The following is a 21,559-nucleotide window of genomic DNA, read 5'->3' on the forward strand; positions in this document are numbered from 1 at the left end:
ATCTGCTTTAAGCGCCCTGGAAGGAGGGAGGATAGCGACGGATTTTTTTTTCTTACCGTTGATGTCATTACCTTTCAAACCTGCTCGAGTTGGGAACGCCTTGCAATTTATATCGTGTAATAGCGTAGGATGGGACATAGGTATATGTGTGTTTTTCTTTGGTGTGGCGTTGAAAAATGAGCAAGGTGACCAAACGCCATAACTGAGACTGTCAGCCACTTCTCACCAGGGGGGGAGGGGTATAAGGGGCAACCAGTTGTTTCTTTGGGGGGCGTATTCGCCTAATACCGTTGTTTCCCACTCTCCTGCAGTCAGCCATGGGTTCGCCATTGTGCAAGATCCGAGCTGTGTGGGGGAAGGAAACAAGGCAGTCGCCCTGTGAAGTGTTCGTCGCGGCATGTGATGAGGGCTGTTATGGAGTGTTATTGGCCGGAGCTGGGGGTTTCCACCACGGGTGGCGTTTATACGAGGGCGTATTGATGGTCCTAATATGGTATAGGTAGGTGGAAAGCGCCGAAGAGTAGACAAGAATGATTGATGCTAAACAAAGTAGGAGTTCGTTGGCATGATAGTGTAGGGCTGTGAGGCAAAGAGTCACTATGCCAGTTGGAGAGGAGAGAGCGAGGCAAGAGTTTCCTGACGCCGGCACATTGGCAAGATTGCTTCGGCCCTACATCGTCATTCGGTATGCCCAGCCAGCTCTTGGGTCTAGATTCGGTGACGCTGCTGAGGATGTGATCTGAGCTAGAGACGAAGACGGTATGAAGATTCGTCAGATTGGCGACACTTGGTGGCCAAGATATCAAAATCTCCACGGCTGGGGCATCCGACGTTGCATGCGAAATGCTGACTTGGCTGCATCCCCTTGAGCTGGGGGCCTGTCGTGCTGAAGTCGAGGGTATCATGGCCATTATTAATTATTCCTTGTTCCCTTGGCCCTATCCTCAGGAAGAGCCTCACGATGCCTTTGATAAACGATTGGTCCCCGAGCAATATCCTCATATGGACGAATCATGTCATTGTCATGGTTGAGGCCTCTTCAGTATAGCTGAAATGTTGCCGGCATGACACACGTACGAGATATCAATCTTCATTACGAAGCCCGTAAGCAGGGCATCAAGGTTGATTCATCGGGCTGCACATGTGTTCAGCTGCAATGGCATCGATACCAGCATGCTGACGAGGATGAGGCAGTCAAATCATCGTTACAGAACAGCATGCTTGATCGTGAAAAGGGTCAAATCTGCAACTGCACGGTCCCCTTGGATGAATTATGTTTCGGGTGCTAGGCAGCAGCCTCATTTCCCTTTCCGGGCCTACACGCTCCAATCAGAGCGTAGAAGTCGATACGTTCCCTTGGGTTCGGGGGTTTGGTTTGATGCTGGTCGAGTCGGGTATCAGTGGGAACACAAGACACACGAGTATCCGTGGATCCATTGCACGAGGTGACATGAGACGAACGGGGACCTCTCCCTTGTCGTGGATCATCGGGGCGGGAATGTGGTTTCAAAAAACTTTCAGCAGGCGATGGGGCCAGTAAGGCGCAGCGCCCCCGGGACCTGCAGTTGAAGGTGGAGATGCGAGCCAAACCATGTTTGTGTGACGTGGCTCCGGATGACATGCGAGTCACAGTCTGTGGCGACAGAAGAATGTTTATTTTGAATTTATTTATTTTTGGCGTGTCATAAGTACTCGGTTAGGCAGATGAACATTCTGTATTTGGTGGAGATGGCTGCATGTAAGAGTTATTCAGGTGAAGAGAAAGGAAGAAAAAGGACCGACGTATATTGACAAGGCAGCCGTTGACAAGAACAAATAAGGCTAAAATAAGAATGGAGTCATCATCTATTGCTGCACATTAAATTAAAAATTCGATAAACGAAGCTGGCAGCCACGCCAAACGCAGCCCAAGCCAATAAAGCACTATGACTGCGAAGCAAAGTGACGAGCAGTCGCTGCGCCCTGTCGCTTTCCTCTGCATAGGCAGGTCGCCAGTGCCTGCAGCGACCTTGCGCAGCGCATCTCGTGCAACTGCCAGAATCCGTCATCCATCATCCATCGCCCATCGCCCATCGCCCATCCACCATCGACTCCCCAAAGCCGAGATGCCACCCTCCCACCCCTGCGATCCTGGCAGGCCTCGCCGCGCTGCCATTGGCCACGCCAACCGTCCCTGGCGCACGCAGCTCATGCAGGGCCCGTCGCTCTGGCTTCGTTCGGCAAGGCTGCGCGTGGTAGCGTCGCTGGCCCGGAGCTGAGGCGTCGAGCGCTGCACGCCATAGGTCCGATGGCCGTCCCCGCCGACAGGGGTTTTCAGGCGAGACGTGCAGCCAGCGGCGCCTCTCACCAACCGCACGGCGATGGCTGCGATGGCATTCCACGCATCTCTTTGACTTGCTGCTGCTCGCTTGTGCAGGCCGGGGCACGCGGCTGTTTGTGGGCTCCGTCGCTTTGGGAATCACTAGCAATCACAAACGCCGGGGCGCTGGGCTAGTGCTGGCTGGGACCAAACGGCGCGTCCGGGGCTCGACTCCATGCCGCACACCATGCTGGATGGTACTCGTATGGTCGACTCGTATGCACAAGTCTGTACCTGCTGTACATGCTCGTAGTCCCTGCTGCCAATGGCCCGACCCACGGAACGGGGACGTCAGGGTCCTGGGTCTTGGGTCTTGGGCCTTGGGCCTCGCCCGCAAGGCTTTCCTCTGGCTCGCGACTCGTTAGCCTCGCCTGGCTCTGGCTCTGCCTAGCCGGCGCGCTGCTGAGATCGACAGTCACAGTCGCCGCATGCCCGAATGCCCTAGCCCGTCTCCTGTCCACGCCTCGGCGCCCAGGCTGGCTGGCCTCGACGCCATCAAGGGGCTAGGATAGGGCTGACCACGCCTCCGGTTGGACGGCTGCTGCCCGATTGCCAGCTCGTCCGGGATTCTTCAGGTCTGAGCTTGCAAAGAGCCACCGGGGGTGGAGGACCCGCGCAGACCTCTCGTTGGTGTTTGCAGCACGGCTTCGTGATAGCTGATGGTTCAGCCTGGTCACCCTCTCTTGGACCCTCAGACGTTGAACCAGAGCTTCAAGTCTACCGTAGCTTTGTAAGGCGGAGATGGCCAGCGAGCCCGTCGACACTTGCTGGATCCTCCCGCAACCACCGGACGGGGTTGATGATGGAGAAATCGTACAAAAGGAATGGAGCATCTCGCTCCCGTCCAAGTTCAAGGCAAATCGAGCCAGCCCGCAAACCTCTTTCGGTCCTCGCCACTTCAATAGCCAGCTTTTTTTCAGCTTCACTTGCCAGACTACGACCACCTCCCGTCTCCACGAAGCCGACGAAGCCAAGTTGCTTGGTGTTTTCGCTGCATCACCTGTTGGCATTCAGCATCATCGACTATTCATTCTTTTTTTGCCACCACTCTTGCTCCTTTCGTTGTCCAGTTAGCATCAGAATCACTGCGCGTCACTGTTGCAGAAGGGCCATCATCGGCACCCCCATCGCCATCATCAGCCATTGTCTTTTGTTTACGCGGCGGTTATATCCATCTCTTCACCTATTTCCATCTACGGAAACTCGCTAGGCTTCTTTGGCCCCCCCCTTTTCGCGCCTGGCCCCCAAAAAGTCTGATTCGGCATCTTTCCCTAGGAAGCCATGGACGGATGTAGGTCACTCACTAGTCCCCAGCTCCAGCAAATAGCTTTTCCCTCTTATTGTCCCGCTATTCCTGCCTTTCCCCGTGCCCCAAGTAAAAGCTACGACCGGCAGGCTACGCCGTTTCCCCCCTTAGCCCTCGAGACTCTGCATATGCACTCGACGCGTGGTAGGAACCCACCTGTTCATACTAGAACTACCTCCTACACGCAACTCACCGAGAAGCTCCATGCGTAAAGATGACCCTCACCAGCCTCCAACTACCTCTTTTTGATTCCTTGGCGAGAGCAATGACTGATAAAGATACTCCGCGAAAAGTGAACGAGTGCCGTACCGCCCGAGTTGCTGAGGTCCTCGCCGACTTCCGAGCACTCCAATACTACATCTCGGCTGGACCTGTCGAGCCAGAGAACGAGGAGGACTACTACACCGAAGGATGGGCCGCCCTGCGTCAATGCACAATCGACGGACAGTATATCCTGGACGTTGCTGCTGATACCAGGGTGCCTGCAGCACAGGGTGGAGAGGAGGAACAGACCAGAGCCGAATTGCAACAGTAAGTCTTGACAGGATATGATGAAGCCTCTATTTGACTTGACCTTGTACACTCGAGTTGAAGATTGCTAACTCTCCCTTCTCCTCCAAAGGATTTTGCTTGATGCATATGCGCGCCGGCACGAGGGGCAGAAAATCCTCCTGAGACAGGCGGCTGCACAGCGATGGATCGAATACCGAGATCAAATACTACAGGGCCAAAGACCGCACCCGGGGAACCATGCTCAGCTGCAGGCTATTGATAACCAACTTCGAGCAGTAAGCTTACACCCAGTCTTTTTTTTTTCTTCCTTGTCCAGCTGGACCAGGCTCTATTTTTTCTGACTCCAGGTACCGAGTGGGAGGTTGACCACACAGCCTCGGTCTCCACCCGGTACTTGTCGGGAAAATCCTGTCTTACGGGCATATGCACGGACAAAGTAGTGGAGTTTTGAGACTGGTCGTACTAACTCGCGCGTGCTTAGGAAATGGCTGCAATCAGTGACGAGTACGTGTACGCCGAGCTGTTGACGGCGGACCAATCACAGGGGCGCTGGACTATGGAAGATCCCAGCCTGCACAGAATCCAGCACTGGCTTCAATCCCGACGACGATGATGTGCTTCATTATTAATGACAGAACTAAAGGCGACGACGAATCAGAAGCTACGTATTTACGACACCGTCGCGCCAGGACCGACAACAGCAGAATTTTCCCATGGTATTCAGCTCCTGGGGGGGGGACAGCCATCGTCCCCGGATACCAACATTTCTTATTTATTTCTGGAGCGAGTTTCATGCAGCGATTATTCCAAGGCCTTTCCTCTTTGCATGGAATCTTTTTTTCTCCATATCTTTCTTGGATGTATGATTTGGGCGTATGGGCAAGGATGACAGGCAGCAGCAAAGCACAAGGACAGGGGGGATACCTATCGTTTTTCTTGGTTATTTCTTTCTTCATATTTGGTTATTTTTTTGGCGTCCTTTTTGACATTATTTGCAGGTTGCGGGTATAGCGTGCTGCTGCAGACTGAGTGATGAAAAGCAAGCATTTCAAGGGCACAACTGGAGGATACTATATGGGCCATAGACATCTTTTTCTTTCTTCTTTTCTCTTCTTTTCTTCAGAGCTGCCTGGAGCAGGCTCCCAGTTTTTTGTTTCAAGTTCTTTTTGCATGAATACAAATTTTATTCATCCCTATTCATGGTTCTATAACATGGAAACGACTTTTCTCTCTCAGATACTAACATGATACTACTAACACTCCTAGCTATAAGCGAGCTCTTAGTTTTTGCTTTGAACACACAGGGCTATTCCGGCCAATGACAAAACCATTCCAATACCAGTTTCTTTTTTCCTATTATTAGCTCTTGATAATCGACACGGATTACCGATGATACCCGCCATGGGGCGGAACGTGACATACCTCTACTGATGACTTTGCCCTCAACTAACCACTCACCCAAAACGGTAAAGAGGAAAGCCATGGCATTCACAATCGGGACGGTAAGACTTAACTCTAGTAGGTGGTAAAAAATACGAAACGCGTTAGTGAAAAAAAAGAATTGGGTTCAGATCTCAAGAATTTGTTTTATACCAAGTAGAAGAGAGTGAGTGAAGGCTGCCTGTTTTGCTTTTGCTGTGCTGGCTAGCCCGGTAGGGCGGTTTTGGTGTGGATGGGAGGGTTGGTGGGGGGATCTAAGACATGGGAGGCCTGCAGGGGATTGAATGGATGCAACTTTGCCAAAAAACAAATCGGACAGATGGGAATGAATTTTCTTTTTTTTCTCTCTCAAGATTTGTGGAGCTGAAAGGAGAGAGATGTATTTGTACAAGTACTGGTGATACATACCGGCCTTGCCAATGAGAAGAAAGAACCAGACGCTGCCGGTGAGGTTGAGCACCAGCGGCACGGCATAGCGCGGGTTGCGCAGCAAGTCGACAACAGAGAAAAAGGCGCCGTAGAGGGTGCGCCGGAGCCAGTTTGCTTTGATGGCCGGGCGGTCGAGGATGGCGGCGTGGGCAGGGTCCGGCTTGTGGGCGCGGGCGGCGCGGCGGATGAAGGGCGTGGTGAGGCCCCAGGCGAGGCCGACGAGGACGAAGCTGAGGATGTAGTTGATGGCGGGGGGGCGGTGGTCTGTGTCTGTGTCTGGCATTGTTTGCTGTTTTGATTGTGACGTGTGACGTGTTGGCAGGGCTGAAGCTGTGGAAGTGGTGACGATGATGTGTGTTTTGGTGGTGAGTTTTTGAGAGGGGACCGAGGGTTTGGCGCTTTCTTACTTTGCCATAGCCTCGTGGCTTTTGCGGTCTAGTCTACTTGCGTGGGACTAGGGGTGTCATCAGTCAAGGCAACTAACTTATGGGGGACCAGACCAGAGATCTTAAATGACTGCCGTTGGAGACCGGTGATTGGGCGCTGTGACCACCTCGGTTTTTAGAGGCCATCTCAAACTGCTACTTGTACGTAGGTAGTTTCAAGCGCCATCTATGACGACGGCTAGCTGTTTGAGTTGTTTCTGCTGTCAAGACGCTAAAACGAGCCACGCGGGCTTCAATGGCACGGCACGGCGCACAGCCCGCCAAGGCTTCGGTAGGTGTGGCTTGCGAGCCGAGGCTGGGGGCTGGGGCGGGCATGTCAAATATTGAACTGTGCTAGTAGAATTTGAAGTGAGTACTAGTAGGCATTTTCCCAATAAACAGTCTCTTGCGCATTGGCATGCATGGGTTCGGACAAGGCGACGTTGGGAAGCGATTGCCGGAAAGGGAATATGGGGAGACTGCAGTTTGTAGCTGGTGGCGAAAAAAAAAAGTTGGACAAGAATGTCATGTTTCTATCTTTGGGAGGGTTGGATGGAGACATCGGCACTTGCTGCACGGCCGATTTCCTTTTTTTTTCAGTTTCTGTAACGTGTGCTAGAGGCGTTTCATGGCCCATCTATCTTACAGTAGTGTTTTCCATCTGCAAATGCGTACAGTACCCGCTTTCTATATAGTTCTTGAAAAAAGGCATCATTGTTTGGCTGCAGACACTAAAGCAAGGTACACGTTAAACTGCCCCAAGAAAAAAAAAAACTAAAACGGTACTAGCAGTATCAAAACAGCCAATATTCCACTTTTTGTCTTGTCTTTTTTGTTTTTTTTTTCTCTCGTTCGGCCCGCAGCGGTTCCCAGGGACCAAAGAGGCAGCCCATAGCGCCCAGACCAGCACGTTGTCGTATACGCGCAAATGCTTCACCGCAAAAAAAAAAAAAAAGCTGTCAATAGACTCTTCTTGTCTCTTTTCACTGCCTGTATGGCTGTACATGCTTGCATCACGTCATAATTCACAAAAATTTTAGCAGCTCATCTACGATTTTCAATAGTCTCACCTTTTTTTTTTCTCATCAATATCACAAAAACACCCATCAGCACACGCCCCCTCCCTCATGGAATTATGCAGCAATGTGTCCCTCATGGCAGGGCTGTCCAAAAAATGCCCAGGGGTCCCCCCCTCCGCCCCAGTCAAGTTTTAGCGTACCCGTCAAAGATCCTTGTCCAGCTGGAAAGACACCAGCGCCGTCACAATTCAATCAATCTCTTTTGCCAATGCCGTCGGCGAGCCAGTCGTTCTTGTCCCGACGAGCCGGGGGGACTAAACCAAGGAGGCCCCATCGGAGGGGAGAATGGAGACTAGCTCTCGGACCGTTTCACCTGGCCCAGGATCTTCCATCGATGAGAACCGACAAGGGAATTCATCGTTCCCTGGGACGGCCCTTGGGTATCATCAACGTTGGGAGATCAAGTAGGGATCTGCGTGATACGGACAGATGGATGGGCATCTTCCTTCCCGCTGCCATGGGCGCCTCTCCTGGCCAGTCGGCTTTTGACGATGCGCAAGAGCAGGGACATGTTGGAGGGTGCCTAATATACGAGTCTGTGGTTGTGCTTCACTCCCTGCTCGGAGCCGGGATTTAGGTTGCCTTTTGCTTCTTCCGGGGCCGAGACTTTTTGGTTTCTTTCTTTCTTTCTTTCTTTTTTATTCCGCCGCATACTGCCGCTACCCTGGTTGTGAAGGGAGCTGATTGAGCCGTGAATGGCCATAAGATGCGACATGTCCTGGTGATGCTATCATTTTTCATGACTCTTCTACTGGAGCGGCTTCTTCAGCCATCATCGTACAACGCAAAGTCTTGGCAGAAAAAGGGAGCTCATTCAAGTCTAACGCTTTGATCGGTTCGCATCCATGCCTAGACATACTGGCTCGTATATTCATCAAAGACGTGGACAAGCTTGCTCACAATACATCTCCCGTGTGTATTGAAACCTACCATACCTATGAAGCCCGGCTATCACCTGGACTATACAAGCTGCTGCCTAACTGTATCTCTAGACTGACGAGGGGGAAACAGTTTGAACAGTTTGCATGGCGTAGAAAAAAGCTGCCGAGACAAGGGCAAAAGAATAATTAACACGAAAAAAACAACTTGATTAAACATAAAGAACACCCCAACGCCACGCCATCACATCCATAACATAATCTCTTCCACACCCGTATTAGCTTCACCCGTATTAGCCGCACCCGTATCATCCACATCCCGAGCAAGATTCTAGCGCGCCTCCGAGTAGTTACGCAGACAGGTCTGTGGTGGCCGTTGTACTGGCGTATAACCTGTTGAATGTGCAGCTCCCGTACCATACACCCCCCGAGCAAGATCCTAGCGCGTCTCCGAGTAGTCATTAAGTGCTACGCAGACAGCTCCTCTGTGGTGGCCGTTGTACTGGCGTATAATCTGTTGACTGTGCAGCTCCCACAGCCGGGCATAGTGATCGGAGCATGCCGTCACCAGATATGCCGAGTCTGCGCTGAACGCGCAGTCCCATACCCACCGTTGATGCCCAGTCAGCGTGGCCTCGAGAGGCAGCGGTCTCGGTTCGTCCGTCTTGCCATCTATTCGCGGCTTTACATCTTTAATCTCCCAGATCTTGGCTGTGTGGTCGGCGCTGCATGTTGCCAGCTTCTTCACATCGGGAGAAAGCAGAATTCGCGTAATGTACTCTTTGTGAGCGTTAAAATGCGTCACCGGGAGCAGCTCCGTCTGTTCGTAGTTTTGGCGAAGATGCCATATGAATACATTGCCCTGAGAGAGTGTTAGTCAAGTTGAGGGGGAAACTGCTTCTGCAATTGACGTACTGCTGTATTCGCAGCGCATAACAGGGATCCGTCACTCGCAACCGTTACGCTCGATACCGACACGTCTTCTTCTGGAATAAGCTCGTGTGCGCAAGTATTCTCAGCCAGATCCCATATTCTCACGCTGCCCGACCTATCGCAGCTAATAATCTCGCCTTGATTTGGGTGAATGACGACATCGTTGACAGGGTGGCCGTGGTTGTAGCTCCTCTGTATTGAGCCCGTCCGCGTTTCCCAAATCTTGACGCAGCCATCCTCGGAGCTCGTGACCATCCATTTACCTTCGCAGTGAAAGGCTACTCCAGTGATATTCCCCGTATGTCCCTCAAATGTAAGAAGCGGATTAGGATTCGTAGATTTGATATCGTACAGCTTCACTGTATGGTGGCCGGCCGCGGCGAGGTACCTCTTGTCGGGAGAGATACATAGACGGTTGACCTGGGAGTCTGGGTGTTGGATCGTGCGGGAGCATATCCCCGATAAAGCTTCCCAAAACCTGCATTGCGTCGAGTTAGCATCGGGTGTAAAGGAAGCTGCTTTGCCGTGGGTTTGCGAACCGGATCGTGTGGTCGTAGCCCGCTGTCACACATTGTTAGCTCCCAAGTTCGCGACAACTGGCGGGCGAGAGGGGGGGTCGGGACTGACCTGTGCATAGAATTACAGACATGGCGGCGGATATTAACAATGCTACGCGCACTTGGTCGCTAGATGAGATATTACGCCGTTGTGAAGTAGAGTTAAAGTGCTCGAGGTCCGTTTGGCGAGGCTGTGGACGAATGTTGTTCCGAAGAGAGCCCGGGCCGCAGCTGCCTCGCACTACTAGGCCAGCTACCATTTACACCGCCGAGGCATGAGCAGCTTCCAACTTCAACAACAAGTGCAGGACAACTCGGCTGGGAATACACTCAATCATCCGCCGTGTGAGAATTCATTGCAACAGGATGCATTCTTGCATTCTTGCAGCTTGTGCTCCTTCGCCAGTTTCAGATGAAAACACGTGACGAACCGCAGATGCGTCTGGCCGTCGGCTCCAGGATGGCATCGGCTCAAGCTGTCATTGTCAATGTCGACCTCGTTTCCTGTCTGATTTCACTCCCACGGCGGAATTTACTCGGTCCCGAGCCCGCCATTCAGTTAGCCGAGTGGCTTAGTATGGAAGTGAAACATGGACACAGCACTCCTCTGCTGGCTGCTCCATTACCTGCTCGGATGATGTGTCCATCGTCCTATGGCATCGGCGTGGGACAAGAAGTCAAGAACAGCATTCAATGTGAATGGGTTTCGTTCAAACTCTTCTGTCGTTGACTCCTCCCCTGATTTACACATGCGCCTGTCCATCTGTGACGCTATTATTCACTGGCTCAACCTGCTTTCAGCTGGGCTGGATAAAACGAACGACTTTGAGATGTACCGAGTCGTGTGCATTGATCTATCTTAGTTGTATAATCTTTACTATTTTCGCAAAATACGCCGCGCCTGGAAAATTCCAACGGTAAACAGCCAGCCGCCCCATTTGAGTGGTCAAGTTCGAACCATCCTCCAAGCATCTCAAGTGAGAGCCTTCTACATTATATATAAGATTGAACTCCACCTTCCCCTCCATGTAACCACACAGCAAGGCTACCTAGCCTCCCCATTTTGAGCGAAAAAGAAAAAAGAAAGAAGAGGGATATAAGAAGGAAATAAATTCTGAAAGGACTCGCGTGGATGCGTGGAACCTGAAAGTTCTGTCCAACGCGGCCTATCTGCGTTTTGAACAGACGCCTGCAGGTCTGTGGCCTGAGCCTGAACTTGGCCGATTATCTTGCCCTGTTGATGGCCTGCCGCTCTGGCAGGCAAAAGGCGAAGTCGATGCTGATGACAGATCTTGATAGTTGGACGGAACAAATCTGACAAGCGACCCCCCACAGTACTCGCAGCTGGGTCTTCACTTTCTGTCTCAGCCATCACATCAATCAAAGTATATAGAGATGATCAAGACTTACTGTCTAATGCTGCACATGTCGCAGGTGATTGGAACCAGGTCTGGTTTCATGCCAACGGCGAATCCAGAAGACATGGCTATCAAGCTAACGGCGGCCTTATTCAAAGAGGGAGTCGAGTGGCTGAGAGATGGCTGAGAGATGGCTGTTCGTGAAACCAGCTATTGTGTTTATTTCTACAATTTTGATTCTTTCTGGGAAAATATGCGGCGGAAGCGCTGCTTAAATACTAACATCTACGCTGTTAGAGACTTGAGGAGCCAAGCAATAGTCGATGTTGCGTATTTCCCTTCAAGCTATCCAAATGACCAAGAATCCTTTGACCGCCTCGATCATCTTCGGCCGTAGAGGAGGCCAACTCATCTGCTGCAAGAAACCTCACCGATGTCTCTGTTCCAGCTTGTGTGGTTGCCTCGACATATAGCTGAGGCGACTAGGCCAAAGCAACGTGATACCGACCCGCCCAGCTGGACATGGATTCTATCTAGAATCATCTGCTTGAGCTGATATCAGGCTATAGGTTTCTATGCACTACCGTCACAGACGGAGCTCTCTGTAGCGTCGAACAAGTTTTACCGCCTCGTCAAGTGCCCTCTTCGCTCCTCCTACCCATCGCTCTCGTCGAATAAAAGGCCTGGTAGCCACGGCTTTATCATACAATGGGTCGACAGGAGCGCCCCATTGCGACAATAGGCTCATACTCTGTCCTCTCTCAACAGGTCCGCTCTGTTTTGTGTGAAGATGATGGCGCTGAGATGATGCAGCCACCCGCAATGGTGATCGGAACCCAGCCCTCTCATTTGCCCGTAGCCGGACCGGTGAAGCCTCTGAGGATTGCTCTATCGAATCATGCCACTTCGCTAGCTGGGCTTGAACGTCTCATTGCCGAGGGTGCTGGAGTTTCAGCCGCAAAATGGGCGTCTGCAAGATGACGATTTGTCCAATTTTGGCAGCCATGGCATCCTGCCCTTTTATATTGCTGAACGGAAGAGGCGGCTATTGCACTCCTATCGCCCAATGCAACGGCTAACCATTGGGCGTGTTATCCGTCCCTGGCTTTCACGATAGTGATGGATCCGACGTAGCGGCTGGTGTTCCGCAACACAAACTGCATGCAGGCTTTCCCTGGTTGCATCTTCTCCGCCGAGAGGGCAGTTGGCTGGGCGAGGCGCGACCTTCAATGCCAGTCACCAGGCCTATATCGGCAACCCTCTTGGCTCCCTCCCCTACAGATTTGGGCCAAACAATACGAGCCACGAGTCGAAATCCGTTTTGTGTACCCTCCCGTTTCTCTGGAGTCAGGCCAGCCAGTAGCATCTAGCTGGCGTTTTTTTTTTGGGGAGAACGAATCCCCCATCTAGCCTTGTTGATTCTCTTGCACCTCTACAAAGCACCATGAAGCCATGCCATGCCAATCCCGCTGCCGAAGAGCAAGGACGCTTCAATGATCGACTCAAGGAAAGCTGCATTAGGAATCAGCCGATGCAGATAGCCATCCCGAAACCCTTTCTTCGGCCCGCCACGTGGGGGCCCGTTGCCGCTCTCCGCCAAATCAAATGTCTTGCTTTCCATCCTGACCCTGTCGCAGCACAGCTCTTCGGCTGCTCACCGGTTTTTCCTCATTTAACTTGTACGCCCATCATGTGGTGTGGAAAGACGCCATTTTCGGATCTACTTCTCTGACACGCGGCTGCTTGGTCCGCTAAGAAAGTGACCTGAATTGAGGGAAAGAGGCAGTAGAGAAGAACCAAAAGCAGCTTGATTCGAGTAATGCCCTTTCCTCTACAAGGAACTATAAGTAAGCAAGGTAGAAAAAAACCGGTTTACGCAAATAGTCGAGGCCCCCAAAGAAGCAGCCACTGGGTCTCTTTCACTTGTGTCACACGAAGCTATCCGAGGATACACCCCTTTCTCTCACTCAACCCTTTTGCTCTCATTCTTCCAGACAAGCGGTGACTCAAACTCCCGTCCCGTTTGACAGCCGCGAAATTAACAATCTGCGGGTAAGCGTCGTCGGAAAATGTGTAACAAGTACACATGGAATGTATACAATAGGAGAGCAACTATAATGAGCCACTCGATTTGCTGGAACTTGCCCGAGAACTTTTCAATCTTTTCTTACTGCTTTGATAATGGATCTCTGCAGGTTCTAAGAACTGGAAAAAGGAAAAAAAAGAAGCTTTCATCGCCATGGCTTGCCCATTAACCTACTGGAGTCATCCGGTCCTCATGAGAGTGAAAGACATCACTGCTGTTACCTCCTTTATAAATACTACACGCATGTGATGTGATGATACTGCATTTATCACGCAATTAAAACCCCTTTAGAAGAATGAAAAGCGAATATATACACACATTTTGTTTTCACTTGTAAATTACTCACAAACAGATATACACCCCTTCAACCAGCCATTTACACGAGCAAAGTTTTGTTTCGATAGCACAAGGTGCACCGAGTAGATAGCCAAGCCTTCTTGGCAAACAGAGGAGAGACAAGAACGCGTGATTCAAGACTGTAACGTCCAAAAGCCCCCCCTTTGGACGTACCACTGGTATTACGGCGCTGACGAAAATATCCCCGTAGCGAGGACGTGATTGGCCATGAGGCGTTGAGCTTGTGAAGCATTCGGGGTCAAGGTTGCTTTCTGTTTCTCTGCGGTCAGTAGCACGTTGATACGGTGGCTGCATCTAGGCATGGGCGCCTAGGCGAAGCGAAGGTAGGTAAGTAATACAGGATTTGTAGACAAAGTTGATAAAAAGGTCGGTGAAGACAAGCTAGGTGCAGATCACAGGAATAATGTCACGTTAAGATAAGAACCAAGATCAAGTAGTGGGTATGTAGAACAATTGATTTCAATTTATTGGCTTCCCTTCTTGGGTAAAGATTTATTTTCTCTTTATAGCCCTAATACATAATAAATAAACAGAGACCCCCTAATAAGACGACAGATTAAGGAATTCGTAACCATAGCGTTTCATAGATAAAGAACAACAAGTACATGAAAAATAAACCGTCAGAAAGCTGTCACATTGGAGAGAGTCGCCTCGTTAGAAATCGATGGCCAAAGCTGAAAATCAGCATCTGACGCCGATAACAATTGATGGCTGCCAATCTCAAGCAGCTCGCAAATTCATGAAATACCGAGGCGCCAACAGTAAGAGACTGGGAAGTAAAGTCCGGACATCGGAGTCTCTCTTCATATAATAAAGGGGGAAAAAAAGGAAATGATCATTTAACACAAAGGAAGAATAGAAGAAGAAAAAAAAAAAAACAGAGAAGAGGGAAGATAGAAAGGAGAGAGAAATGATCAACGTCGATCGACAGCTGCACACAAAAGAGCATCCTTGAGAAGACTCTTTGGAAAAGAGCCCGCAATATCTATAGAGTTGGAGCGGTTGCAATCAGAGCAGACATAACAGCAACTCCTCCAATTGCCGCATATCCAAAGATTTCTGCAGCTCTGCGCAGCCGCTTTGCGTGTGGCTCGCTAGGTCCAGAGTGATGGTCGTCAATGTCCATTGCAGAGTCATCACGAGCCTCAGGGTTAAGTGAAGATGGTGCTTGAGATGCATCTCGTTCAGCAAAAGGAATTTCCTCGGCGGTCAGGTCTGATATCTCTTCAGCTTTGCGCTTGCCATGAGAGGATTTCTCTTGCTGATCTAGGGGCTGGCCAGCGCCCGTCTCCGGAGCAGTAGCCAAAGCTTGTTGTTGTTGCTGCTGCTGCTGCTGGGTAATTGCATTTTTCGTGACTTCAAACTGATAGGCAGAAGTCTCGTCGAGATCTAGAGGAGGGGTGGCATTCTGTAGCCTAGGATGCTCTTTGAGGGGAGAATTGAGAAAATCAGCACCCGAATCTAGGAGAAGACTGGATGCGGTTGCTCGGTTGAGAGCAACATCCTCTGGCCAAAATTTAGGTTCAACAAACTCAGGAGCCAGTGGAGGCTGAACGTCTGACGGAAGCTCCATGGAAGCCGCATCATTGTTGATATCGGTGGCTGTATTGTTGTGACTCATAGAGATTTCCTGGGACCGGAAAGTATCGTTGAATGAGGGTAGATGTACACCTTCAGCAGAATCATTCGGTGCCGCGGCTGCGCTTGATGCTGAGAGGATGGGTGGAAGACAGTCGTTTTCGAATCTATCCACAATTTCGGCCTCATGGATTACAGTGGCCTCGACGTGAGCTGCGGTGTGGTCGTCGCCTAAGAAACTGCGGCGTAGGGTTTGATCAAGAGAGCAAGTCGAGCGATCTTGGAAAGCGTTTCGTTAGCTGTGCTGCACTCTGTAGAATTTGGGAAGGCAGCATAATGAAAAGGTTTACCATCGTTGTCTTCCGACATGTAACTTTCTTCGTAATCGTCTCCGTAGAAAAGAGCGTCTTCGTCCAGAGGAGGCGCCGATTCCAGAATTTTCATCCTCAGTTGATCTTGGTCAGACCTGGGAGATGAAGGATGATCTTCATGTTCAGGCTCAGATGAGTCCATCTCATGGTCAGATTCAATGGTGATGACAGCATTGTCCGAAACCATGAAGTTGGGATCTGGGCGTATACCATGATCGTGCAGTATTTTAGAGGAGCTCCGAATAGCATCATCTTCTTCGGAGTAAGCCTCATCATCGCTATCGTCTGGTACTCGGAAAACGGTTGGGCCCTGAACGGAGCTACTGGCATATTAGAAGAGGTCGTTGAAGAGAGCGAAAACATGATGATAGGCTGGTTACATACCTAAGTGAGCCAAACTGAATTCCGGTTCGCATGATGCAGGCTGGGTTGGTTTCCGATCCCCGATCTATGGGAATGCCAAACTGAATGAGATCCCCATCCTTAATCACTTGAGCTTGGTGCTTTTTCAAACGGGTATTGTTGAAGAATGTGCCGTGGAGAGAGCCGATATCCTTGATGAAGACGCTCTGCATATGAATTAGCCGGGAACAGATTCGCAGTCTAAAAAGAGCAAGAGAAAGGAGCCTACATGGGACTGCGGATCGAAGATGAGCTTGGCATGATCTCTGGACATGACGGCAGAGTCGATCCAGCCATTATCCTCTCGGGCAGCGTACACGCCGTTCTTTTTACTCATGCGCCCCAGCGGGATTGTAGTATTTGACTTTCTGAGCAACAGGTTGCGTGTTGGAAACGCAAAATCAGGGCTTGGGTTAACAACCGTTAAGCGAACCAGAGCTGCATTCAAGTCAGACTTTGAAACGATGGAGCGCTGCGGCGCATCCAAGGAGGAATGTGACGTACCTTCGTCACGATAGACTGATTGTGCCATGGTGGTCCAAGTTTAGATTGGCGTATGCTTCTGCGATGTATGCTGATGTGGGCGAATCCGATCCGAGTCAAGGGATAGATGCGATGTGGTCACGATTCTCGATCAATCTGGATGTTGGCTTCCTGAGCTGGCCCAAGCTGTTGATATCCGTACAAATGGTGATTTCCGGTCTGCTTCTGCTCCCTTTGGCAGATGGACACATCCAACCAGGCGGAGAAGAAAGAAGAAGCAAGCACTAAAGGTTCCAACCAGCGGAAAAGAAGAAGGCGATGGCACAAGATAAAGGAGAAGAGGAGACGGGAAATAGGACGTGGGTGGCTGAGTGAAGTTATTGGGACAGGAGGGGAGGCAGTCGAGGCTTCAAGTGAAGGATGAGGTGGGGCTCGAGTCCTCACTACGGGAGTTTAATGCTCTGCTGGGTGCAGCGGATGGTGCCAAAGGTCCAAGGGCAGCCCGGAGCAGGTACCCAGCAGGTACAGGCTGTCTTGCTGTGCGTACCTCGACCCGTTGTATCGGCAGCGGCCGGACAGCGGGCTTGGAGGCTGTTTGGGCGCTGAGTCGAGGGGAATTCAGGGAGCGGTTTGTCTGCTCGTCCGTCTGACGCTCTGCAGCGTCCCAGGGAGACATAAGCAGTACCAGGCCGGCCGATGCAGCATACATGTAAGGTACCTGTGGTTCTGACACCAGGTCCGCCGCGGCCGCTACCAGTGCCCATAGCCCATAGCCCATAACAGGGGACGGGAGCAGCTGCATAGCGCCTGGCAGCAGTGGTGTTTCAGCGCCTGAGTGGTCGAGCGGCAGGCAGCCTAGGCAGCCCCAGGCAGAAGCGGGCAGCGATAAGCCCACCGCGGGGCTTATCGGAGCTTGAGTGGGGCGCGAGTATGTCACTGCCGTCGTACATTTGCACGTTGACGAGTATTTGCGACGTAGCCGCCGTCACCGAAGCGCAGCGCAGAGCAGAGCAGAGGGCACCAATATAAAATGAGCACGAACCGCAATGCAGCATTACAGACGGCACAGATGGAGCTGTTGAAGAGCTGCATGATAGCCTAAAGTAGGATTTGTCGAAGCAGCCTGCAGACCCGGCAGGCGACTTGCCAGGTGGACGAGTGGCGTTGCGCCCAGCACCACCAACAGCGCAAGTACAAGAGCTGTGAAATGATGTATTGGGGCTCTAGCAAAAAGGTCCTAAGCCAAGCTCGATGACCTATTGTCATGGCTCTGCATCGATATTCGGGAGGTCCTAATCCAACAAGGGTCCTCGGCTAGGGTCCGCGGTCCACAGCACTACTGGCTCTGTCTATATTTATATTGTCTGTCCGTACGAGCACCTGACTAGGTGAGTTGTTTGCCAGGGTCTGTCTGCTGCGACGGCCCCCAGGCCGTACAGCGCTGTTTGCCGGCTAAATTCAATGGCGAGCATCATTCTTCACAGGCTACGGTAGGTAGTGATGCGAGTTAATATGTAGAGCACATGTACCTCTTCTATGCGGAGCAAACTCGCCGCCGCAGGCTCTGCGGCTCTTGTGCAACTGGAAAATCCCTCGCCATCTGCCCGTTCATGAATAAAGCATTCAATATTCGACACCAGCTCTGCTGACCCGAAGCCCAAAGTCGCGAGACATGCCCCACCACCCTTGCATCACGCCTAGCGCATGTATCTTTGGTGTAGCTTCAAGCTCTAATCGGCCTCGTCACAAATCAGCGTGGCAGCACGTGGAAGTGTCCGTGGGTGTGTGGTGTAAGCCAAAGCAGGCGAAGAAGGACTCTTGTTGGAGCGTTCACCGAAGCAAGCGATGCAGCAAATTAAACGTACGCAGCCAAGTCATCACAGTCAAGTCAGCTCGTACCCATCATGGAGTTGGCACTGAGAAACCGGCTTTGTTGAAGCCCGTCCTGGCGCGTAAAGTGGCTACAGCATATGACGCATGACCAGCAGGGATGTTGCGTCTTTTGCGGAGTAGCTCGAGATGCCCGCGGGACGTGCACAGAGGTACAGATTCCCTCCATACCATCAATTTGTCGTCACTGTGTTTGCCATTGTTTGCATTATCGCACATTGAGGCCGAAGCGAGCCCAAAGAGCGCGTAGAGAGCAGAGCCAAAAGGGAAAATGGGCATCGAACAAACAATTTTTCCCTTTTCCCGGAAAGTATATTGTTTGTAGCTCCTGGTACCTGTTGAAGGCCCCCGAGTCCGCATTGTATATCCGGAGATGAAGCGCTCCAGTAGAGTCATACATGTTGCCTGTAATTGCTAATACACCACCCAGGGAGGCCCATCTCTCGTCCCACTCTGTCCAGCTCCTGCAGCTCTCACATGTCTGCCGATCGAGGGCATCTGGTCATTGCCCTAAGCATGTACCGGCTACATGCCCCGACCAGCCTAGCGCGCAGCATCTCACGCCCATTGCAGGTAGCGGCGACATGGAGCTCTCGCGGGACGGTCATGCCGGGCAGGCGCAACGCACAAACCTAACGCCACCGAGCCACTCAGCTCCGTTCTTAAATCTTCCCTGTTTCTCTCCCTCGCCTTCGCCTCACCTGCGCTATTCTCGTCCTTGACATCGTTTCACGCCTCGTATTTACGCCTTGCTCTCGCTGTTCTGCCTCCAACTTGCTCTGCATCTCATCTCGACGCTTGCCCAGGATTCCCATGGACGGTCTACTTCTCGATACCCTCACCAGACTAGCATCCGAAGCACTCGCAAGCAACCTGCGATCCGACAGAAGCAAGCGAAAACTGACGTGACGCCGCCTGTGCTTTCACTAATCCCACCGAAGCGCAGGGGAGAGCAAAAGGCTGGTCACCAAGGGCTACAGAAGTGGAACAGTGGGACGTTGGATTCTATCCTTTCTCCCTACTCCATTCCCATCGATTAGAAGATTCGGCGCAGCCTCATCAATTCCATCCTCAAACTCAAAATTTGCACAGCCAAATTTCCGACAGTCCAGCAAAACTAGTCTCTCTCTTTACTTCATCTACTTATCATACAGTACTACAGCGAGTTCTCAAGATGATGAACCACGCTCGAGTCAAGGCCCTCAAGGGCAATGGAAAGACCGTCTCCAAAAAGGCCATTAAATCCGGCCGTGCATCAGGAAGCGCAACGCCGCGAAGCTCTCCTCTTCCATCGCTATTGACGTCGCCCACCCATTCCGCAGCGCACAGCCGCGTCACTTCCGACGTCAGCGATGATGACGGCGATTTTGAATTAGACGACATGGCATCAAGCGTCTACTCCGGCGAGTCTGTCGACGAAAATGGCGACGAGCCGCATGCTCCAGTTTTCGATACAAGAGCTCTTATTGACGGCCTCCGAGATCGAAAACGCAATAACAGCGAGATGCGAGAATATTTCCTGAATGCCTACATCAAGGCAGTTCGCAACCATTATACCGCCGAAACTCATCTTTGGCTAGACGATGCTGCAAATGAGCTGGCAGAACTTTTCCTTCACGACTCAAATCGTGCGGCCACAGCCAAGGAACGCCTCTTGAGTCTACATGCTTTTGCTCTCACGGTCGGAACGGTCGGATCTCTAGAGATCTTTGATGGAGCGCAGAGGATACTCAAGCAAGTAATGATGGATGACGACGACGATGACTGCCGCATCTATGCAATCTACGCGCTCTGTATGACAGTCTTATACGGTGGTGGCCTAGAAGAGGCCGCCCTGGAGGTGATGGAGTTTTTTGTTGAGATTGTGCGAACCGATGGAGAGTCAATCGAGGCCCATGACAATGTCGAGATTGTTGCAGCCGCTCTTCAAGGCTGGTGTTTCGTTGCCGGCCATGTGGCTGACTTTTCTGACTATGCCGATACAGCCATGGATGCGTTTGTAGATCAGCTGGACAGCGATGACGTTGATATCCTGTCCAATGCTGGTGGCTGCATTGCCCTTGTCTTTGAGGCATCACGGCATCACGTTGAAGAGACAGGCGAGCCATTTCAGCTCCAGTACGATCCGCAAAGACTAGCCGGTCGTCTGAGCGAACTGGCTAAACTGAGTGCTAAATCAGTGTCGAGAAAGCACCGCCGGAGCTTACGAGAGAACCTGCTTAGCGTGGTAACTTCTCTCGAGAGGGGCGTTGGCCCTTTCTATTCTACTGCTATATACGTTCCCGAAAAGGGCGAACATGTCCCTGTCGCGCAACGCACCGATGATGGTCAGGCAGAGTACGGTTATCGGTGCAAGCTGAGGCTTGGTAACCACGTTGCCAAGATCGACACTTGGTCTCTCTATTTCAGAACAAACCTCATGAGAGTCATTTTCAAGGCTGGGCTCCAGCATCACGTCTTTACCAACCCGGTTGTTACCGAATGCTTGGAGGACGCACATTTCATACAAGACTACTCACCCCCTCCAAGAGGGGCAAAGGGTAGAAAGAAGTAGCCAGGCACCATACCTACTACATAGTTGACTCACGTGGTTATCGCTATTCTTTCTTCTTTGCCTCTTTGTTAGTTCTAGCATGCAGCAACTGGGAACCGTGCTTGTTAGGAGCTTTTTTTCTCTTCTTTTTTGTTCTCAAAATCTCTTCTCTTCTTTTCTGTTTTCGACTTTGGAATACGGAGCGGATTACTTGTTAGAATTGGAATTTTCAATACCTTTTTGACTTTATCTTAAAGTCTTCTTATACTACTGTCTGCTTGTTTGTTTGGTGGTGACAAGTTTGGCGAGATGAGACGGGCTAGGCTTTCATGTGTGGCTTGTCTAAAGACTGTATAGTACCTATATGAGCTTGCAATCATTCTATATTTTGTGTTTCCACACGACCTTGGGTCTAACAGTAGCGACATCATGTTAATAAAAAATAATTGTCAAAAGTGATAGTTCACATGACTAGTAATGAGTGTCATCTATTTAACTTGGAATCATTTTCGTCCTGTATCTTTCTCGTCTTATATACCGAGTCCAGCCCCTTGATTCTATCGCCATTTTCTGTCCAGTATA

At 51.1% G+C, this 21,559-nt stretch overlaps 10 protein-coding genes across 10 annotated transcripts; 5 read left to right on the plus strand and 5 right to left on the minus strand.

The window, feature by feature from the left end:
* Positions 1–485: 485 nt before the first annotated feature.
* On the minus strand, positions 486–911 carry TrAtP1_004033 (uncharacterized protein; the record flags this gene model as incomplete). The annotated part of the gene is made up of 1 exon (XM_066112140.1): positions 486–911. The coding sequence occupies one exon, from the start codon at positions 909–911 to the stop codon at positions 486–488; it is 426 nt and encodes a 141-aa protein (XP_065968223.1).
* A 2,729-nt stretch (positions 912–3,640) lies between these two features.
* Positions 3,641–4,791, plus strand: TrAtP1_004034 (uncharacterized protein; the record flags this gene model as incomplete). The annotated part of the gene is made up of 4 exons (XM_014083681.2): positions 3,641–3,650; positions 3,959–4,196; positions 4,288–4,453; positions 4,660–4,791. 4 exons carry the CDS (start codon positions 3,641–3,643, stop codon positions 4,789–4,791), a joined length of 546 nt encoding a protein of 181 aa, XP_013939156.2.
* A 667-nt stretch (positions 4,792–5,458) lies between these two features.
* On the minus strand, positions 5,459–6,330 carry TrAtP1_004035 (uncharacterized protein; the record flags this gene model as incomplete). The annotated part of the gene is made up of 3 exons (XM_014083682.2): positions 5,459–5,523; positions 5,601–5,693; positions 6,027–6,330. 3 exons carry the CDS (start codon positions 6,328–6,330, stop codon positions 5,459–5,461), a joined length of 462 nt encoding a protein of 153 aa, XP_013939157.1.
* Positions 6,331–7,465: 1,135 nt separating this feature from the next.
* On the plus strand, positions 7,466–8,816 carry TrAtP1_004036 (uncharacterized protein). The gene has a single exon (XM_066112141.1). The coding sequence runs from the start codon at positions 7,616–7,618 to the stop codon at positions 8,126–8,128; it is 513 nt and encodes a 170-aa protein (XP_065968224.1). The 5' UTR covers positions 7,466–7,615; the 3' UTR covers positions 8,129–8,816.
* A 52-nt stretch (positions 8,817–8,868) lies between these two features.
* TrAtP1_004037 (uncharacterized protein) lies at positions 8,869–10,110 on the minus strand (the record flags this gene model as incomplete). The annotated part of the gene is made up of 4 exons (XM_014083302.2): positions 9,990–10,110; positions 9,902–9,923; positions 9,345–9,840; positions 8,869–9,291 (listed from the first exon to the last, which is right to left on the minus strand). The coding sequence occupies exons 1-4, from the start codon at positions 10,009–10,011 to the stop codon at positions 8,869–8,871; spliced, it is 963 nt and encodes a 320-aa protein (XP_013938777.2). The 5' UTR covers positions 10,012–10,110.
* Positions 10,111–10,331: 221 nt separating this feature from the next.
* On the plus strand, positions 10,332–10,649 carry TrAtP1_004038 (uncharacterized protein; the record flags this gene model as incomplete). Its single annotated transcript, XM_014083683.2, has 1 exon — positions 10,332–10,649. The coding sequence occupies one exon, from the start codon at positions 10,332–10,334 to the stop codon at positions 10,647–10,649; it is 318 nt and encodes a 105-aa protein (XP_013939158.1).
* Positions 10,650–11,055: 406 nt separating this feature from the next.
* On the plus strand, positions 11,056–12,962 carry TrAtP1_004039 (uncharacterized protein). Its single transcript, XM_066112142.1, has one exon. The coding sequence runs from the start codon at positions 11,986–11,988 to the stop codon at positions 12,256–12,258; it is 273 nt and encodes a 90-aa protein (XP_065968225.1). The 5' UTR covers positions 11,056–11,985; the 3' UTR covers positions 12,259–12,962.
* Positions 12,963–14,705: 1,743 nt separating this feature from the next.
* TrAtP1_004040 (uncharacterized protein) lies at positions 14,706–16,603 on the minus strand (the record flags this gene model as incomplete). Its single annotated transcript, XM_014083684.2, has 5 exons — positions 14,706–15,577; positions 15,649–15,989; positions 16,054–16,238; positions 16,301–16,509; positions 16,576–16,603. 5 exons carry the CDS (start codon positions 16,601–16,603, stop codon positions 14,706–14,708), a joined length of 1,635 nt encoding a protein of 544 aa, XP_013939159.1.
* Positions 16,604–16,963: 360 nt separating this feature from the next.
* On the minus strand, positions 16,964–17,356 carry TrAtP1_004041 (uncharacterized protein; the record flags this gene model as incomplete). The annotated part of the gene is made up of 1 exon (XM_066112143.1): positions 16,964–17,356. The coding sequence occupies one exon, from the start codon at positions 17,354–17,356 to the stop codon at positions 16,964–16,966; it is 393 nt and encodes a 130-aa protein (XP_065968226.1).
* A 1,712-nt stretch (positions 17,357–19,068) lies between these two features.
* Positions 19,069–21,424, plus strand: TrAtP1_004042 (uncharacterized protein). Its single transcript, XM_014083685.2, has one exon. It carries the CDS (start codon positions 19,619–19,621, stop codon positions 20,996–20,998), a length of 1,380 nt encoding a protein of 459 aa, XP_013939160.2. The 5' UTR covers positions 19,069–19,618; the 3' UTR covers positions 20,999–21,424.
* The last annotated feature ends 135 nt before the right edge of the window (positions 21,425–21,559 follow it).

This window comes from Trichoderma atroviride, chromosome 2 (genome assembly GCF_020647795.1).
Source record: "Trichoderma atroviride chromosome 2, complete sequence".
Lineage (NCBI taxonomy): Eukaryota > Fungi > Ascomycota > Sordariomycetes > Hypocreales > Hypocreaceae > Trichoderma > Trichoderma atroviride.